Source organism: Sinocyclocheilus grahami, unplaced genomic scaffold (assembly GCF_001515645.1).
Source record: "Sinocyclocheilus grahami isolate Dianchi unplaced genomic scaffold, SAMN03320097.WGS_v1.1 scaffold23.1, whole genome shotgun sequence".
NCBI classification, from domain to species: Eukaryota; Metazoa; Chordata; class Actinopteri; order Cypriniformes; family Cyprinidae; genus Sinocyclocheilus; species Sinocyclocheilus grahami.
Window position 1 is genome coordinate 1,517,600 of NW_015505202.1, and position 5,623 is coordinate 1,523,222.

The following is a 5,623-nucleotide window of genomic DNA, read 5'->3' on the forward strand; positions in this document are numbered from 1 at the left end:
AGTGACTGACTGACTGACTGACTGACTGAGTGACTGACTGACTGACTGACTGACTGACTGACTGAGTGAGTGAGTGAGTGACTGACTGAGTGACTGACTGACTGACTGACTGAGTGACTGACTGACTGAGTGAGTGAGTGAGTGAGTGACTGAGTCAGTCTGAGACTCATGAGAGAGCAGTGTTTGTGTGGAGTTTTATCGGGGCGTTTATGTAACCCATTGTGGTTGGTCTTTTAGAAGTAATTCTCTTTACTCTGCTAACGTAACGTATTCAGACTTTCTCCAAAGATTGTGTGTTGAGTAACCTTTAATAAGGAACTAAATGATAGTGTAATGAGAATTTGATCGTAGCAAGAGTGCAAAAATATACAAATTCAACCGCTATTTCTGTTGTAGTGATGTCCGATTTGTTCATTTGAGTCGGATCTTTTCATTGAACCGATTCGTTCACTTATCGCTCTGGGGTGCGTTTCCCAAAAGTATCGCAGGGTGGTCGCAAGTTCCGTCGTTACCAATAGAGTTCAATGGAAGCAATGGAGCTTTAGGAAAAGGCACCCCTGAACGATTCTGTAACATGTTCGATTGAATCGATTCACTGAACCGAGGATTGTCTCTTCTGAACATACTGACTCGTAATGAACGAATTCATTTATTAAAAACCTTTATTAAATCTTTTCAAATAACAAACAGGCATTATCATTAAGCACAATAAATCCACTCAAAATACATTAAAAATATATTTTAAAATTAAGTAATTATTTGTAGTTCATAATAATATATCTTATTAAATATATCTTTATTGTATTTTGCATATATATATATATATATATATATATATATCAAAATAAAAGCAAATTTTAACAAATTAAACTTAAAAGGAATTTATTAATCATAATAATAATAATAATAAGCAGCAGCAGCAAGTAATTTCAAGTCATTCCTTTTTCAGCTGCTTTAAGGACTTTCCAAATAATTTTTAAATGCAACAAAATTGAGCAACTTTAACAAATTTACATTTGTGTAAATACAACTTACCGCTAAGCAAAATATTATTCTACAAAACTTCATCCTCTTTGTTTTGCAATTAATTTAATAATGTGGTAAGCAAAGCCAAGCCAAATTGAGGCTTTAACCAAATTTATTTTTTTGGATGAATTGAATCATTGCTTCATTAACTGAAGTGTGACACATGAAATTACAATAAAACCCTTAAATAATAAAACATAATCAAAAATCATGCTAAAAAGCAATATGTGCCTAATGTGGCTGGGATGTCAAAGACCAAAAATCGTGACATCTGCATGTTTGCTTAAGTTTCTAATTCTATAAGCTTGAAATATAATGCAAAGCTAGGTAGCGTAATTATTTATAATATATATATAAATATCTTTGAGACTAATTGTTCGAAAGAACCGATTCACAGAAACAACTCGGGCTTCCCATGAAAAGATGCAAACGATTAGCAGTAGTGACATTTTTGCATGTACAATCAGCTTTGAATTATATGCCAAGCATATAGAATTAGAAACCTGAGCGAACATGCAAATGTCAAGAGGCTGTGAACTTTTAAAAACGTTTAATGTGGATGGATGGTTGGTTATATTGTGTTTTTTTGTGCGTGTGCACGCTATATGAATTAACTACATGTACTTGCTATAATGTTAAGGTTATTAGTGTGTGAAATAATGCATAATTTACTGATATTACTATAGTAAATGTAACTAGGGCACTTTAAAATGAAGTGTTACCCTGTTTGCATTTAAAGTGCTGTTGCTGCAAAATCAATTATACACTTTTGTTTAGATTGAATGATTTAATGCAGGGCTGTCCATACTCGGTCCTGGAGGGCCGATGTCCTGAAGAGTTTAGCTCCAACCCTAATCAAACACACCTGAAGCAGCTAATCAAGCTCTTACTAGGCATACTAGAAACTTAAAGGCAGGTGTGTTGAGGCAAGCTGGAGCTAAACTCTGCAGGACACCGACCCTCCAGGACCGAGTTTGGGCACCCCTGATTTAATGCTTCTCACACATCCTAAAAAAAAAAAGAGATTTTCTTTTCTTTTTCCAGACCGATCCTACATGAGACTGACCGAAAAAGAGAATGAAACATTACCTATAGATGTAAGTTGCAATCAGCTACAAGACACTGATCACATTGAATCACATGCATTTGTTGTTTTCCTCAATACAGCTTCTCTTGTGTTGTTTTCAGATAGTGTTACAGACTTTGTTGTCGTTTGTGATCACATGTTACGGCATAGTTCACATCTCAGGCGAATTCAAAGACATGGATGCTTCTTCAGAGCTCAAAAACAAGTAAGCACACGCAGATGTGTTTTTCTGAGATCATAAACTAACACCAGGCTGTATCAGAAATATGCTGTTCCTGATGATACATTATAAGCTGTCTTGTCTCTTTTGCTCTTAACAGGACATTTGACACATTGAGAAATCACCCGTCTTTCTACCTGTTCAATCACCGAGGCCGAGTACTCTTCTGCCCACCAGAGCAAGAGCCCTCCACTCCCAGCGCCCAGGCCTTGCCTTCCAATCCCCTGCGGTTACGCAAGCTGGAAAATTATCATTGAGACTTGCCTTCAGTAGGCTGCTTTTATTTCTTAAATTAATTTGTTAGCTCCTAGGTTGAAAGTGAAAATAAGCATATTTTCCCGTCTATGTATATGTGAATATGCTGTACAAACATGCATCTATTGTGGTTACTATTTTGTCAATGGACTGTGCCAACTCCTTTTCCAGCTGATATGTTTGTAAATACTTATTGCTTGGGAGTCTTAAGATGATACATTATAAGCTGTCTTGTCTCTTTTGCTCTTAACAGGACATTTGACACATTGAGAAATCACCCGTCTTTCTACCTGTTCAATCACCGAGGCCGAGTACTCTTCTGCCCACCAGAGCAAGAGCCCTCCACTCCCAGCGCCCAGGCCTTGCCTTCCAATCCCCTGCGGTTACGCAAGCTGGAAAATTATCATTGAGACTTGCCTTCAGTAGGCTGCCTTGCTCGGTTTCTTCTTTTTTTTTTTTTTTTTATTTCTTAAATTAATTTGTTAGCTCCTAGGTTGAAAGTGAAAATAAGCATATTTTCCCGTCTATGTATATGTGAATATGCTGTACAAACATGCATCTATTGTGGTTACTATTTTGTCAATGGACTGTGCCAACTCCTTTTCCAGCTGATATGTTTGTAAATACTTATTGCTTGGGAGTCTTAAGTCTGTAGGTTACGGCTGTAGCCCTCTGCTTGGCTGTCATACACAGGGCACGAATCCTACCATGTACATTGTCGGTTTGCCACTTTTTTTGGCTGAACTGACCCTAACTGCAACCGGTTCTTCCCTGTCCCCGTCTGAATTAAGGTCAATATTATGGACCATAAATTGTATTGGTGTTCAGAAGCGGAAGCTTTGATTACTGAACTTCAAATTTGAGCTCATAATACTGAAAGTGATTAAAACATGTCTGAGCAAGGCCACAATAGATTGTAGAATAATTGCAATTCTAACAATACTGTGAACACTCAGTGGGCATGAATGGTACATTTTGTTTTTTGAGGAGGGAGGGGGGGGGGGCAATGTTTTCTGATTTATTTCATGTTGAGACACAACTCCTTATTTTTACCTTAATAAAAGCTGAAATTTTCTTGGTGAATTTGCAATTTGGATGAAATCCAGATTTTGTTTTGCTTCTTTATTTTGTAGTTACAGTCTATTATGATATCTGAAGACCTGCTAACCCACTAAAAAGTTTTTATTTTGTGCTATAAACAGTTTTATGTGTGGATCTGGAGCATTCATGGACATGTATGGTTGTGGTAAATCAACCTGGTTATCCATTATTTTCTGTGTAAGTAGAGAATGGCCAGTTGAAATGGTCCAGTTTAAGCCTGTAATTATACTAATCCTTCACTAAGCCACCTTTTTTTTTTTTTTGTGCTAGAGGAGACCTGCTAAGTACCAGCAATGGCAACCCCCTTATCCCAGAACTGTTTAGTCTGTTCTTCTGGTATTAATTGCAGCTTGTGTGACATTGTTTTAAACATGGAGATCATATTTCCTTTCCATATTTTGTGGGATAATGCTTGTTTGTTGTCGGTATGACTTTAGAGTAGTTGCATTGCTGTAGTTTTACTTTGATATTAACATGAGTCAAACACCGAGGTTGAAAGTCTTAGCTAGGCTAACATTTTAGGCTGTTATCTATAATTGGTCAAAGGTTTGATCATTTCTACAGCTGTATTTAGAGTTGTAGTTATGGCAAAATGTCCCAGTGTGCACCATAAATGCTTGTTAGTTTTGATTTGCAATGGCTGATTCACTGTGCAATGTTATAACATTGTAATGTCATTGTGAGGCTGATAAAAAATAGCATTTTTATTATGTGGTATATCCTAGATCAGGGATAGGCAATGTCGGTCCTGCAGTGTTTAGCTCCAACCCTAATCAAACACACCTGAACAAGCTAATCAATGTCTTCAGGATTACTAAAAAGGCTACAGGCAGGTGAGTTTTTTTTCAGGGTTGTAGGACAGCGGCACTCCAGGACCGATGTTGCCTATCCCTGTACTAGATTACATTATCTATTGTGATGGGAAAATGAGTAAGTTCAGGAAACCGCAACATGTGGTGCAAGATCCCATAATAGACAATCGGGTCTATTAATAACGTGAGAGATACAGGTGTTAGAAGAGACAAGGTAACCAAATGCAGAACATTGCAAAAATATGACGAGATGGAAACCAGCCCATTTCAAGATTGGAGTGAGAACAGTGAGTGTTTGGGATTTTAAGAATAAGCCTATAGACTTGAAAGATAAAGCAAAGGAACATTGCAAAAATATGACGAGATGGAAACCAGCCCATTTCAAGTTTGGAGTGAGAACAGTGAGTGTTTGGGATTTTAAGAATAAGCCTATAGACTTGAAAGATAAAGCAAAGAAAAAAAAACAGTATAAAATCAAAAAATCTTGTACGCAGATCACCTATACTTCAACCAAAGCACAGTTCATTTCAAACACTTAAGGGTGTTCTGTGCAAAATATCCACATTAAAGACAGCTTTATACAATATACATACACTACCTTTCAAAAGTTTGGGGGTGAGTATTTTTTTAAAGTCTCATACCCTATACTGTATCAAAAATACTGTAATATTGTGAAATATTAATACAATTTACTATTTTAAAATGTATTAATTTAAGCAGCCATTACTCCAGTGTCACATGATTCTTCAGAAATCATTCTAATATGCTGATCTGGTGCTCAACAAAGATATCATATTAACAGTGTTGAAAACAGTTGGGCTGCTTAATATAATATTGGCAAGCATGATTCATTTTACTTCAGGATTCTTTGATGAATAGAAAGTTCAAAATATCAGCATTTATTTGAAATAGAAATCTTTTGCAAACGTGTTTACTGTCACTTAAATGCATTCTTGCATTTAAATATTCATTCAAAAAATCTTATTGACCGCACATTACATAAAATTATGTACAAATTATATATAAAATTACACGATGCACACAGTTTCTTTGTATTTTTTATTGTTTTCATTAAAAAAATCATAAAACTTTGTCTATATAATATCAGTTTACAAAATGTTT

General features: G+C 35.9%; 1 protein-coding gene across 1 annotated transcript in view; it reads left to right on the forward strand.

The window, feature by feature from the left end:
• Nucleotides 1-3,666, forward strand: part of LOC107560676 (membrane magnesium transporter 1) — a 4,597-nt gene extending 931 nt beyond the window's left edge. The window contains exons 2-5 of the mRNA XM_016244921.1: nt 2,071-2,123; nt 2,215-2,318; nt 2,434-2,606; nt 3,015-3,666. Coding sequence (XP_016100407.1) covers nt 2,071-2,123; nt 2,215-2,318; nt 2,434-2,590 — 314 coding nt within the window. The 3' untranslated portion in view covers nt 2,591-2,606; nt 3,015-3,666. The remainder of the gene's footprint in view (nt 1-2,070; nt 2,124-2,214; nt 2,319-2,433; nt 2,607-3,014) is intronic.
• Nucleotides 3,667-5,623: the final 1,957 nt, after the last annotated feature.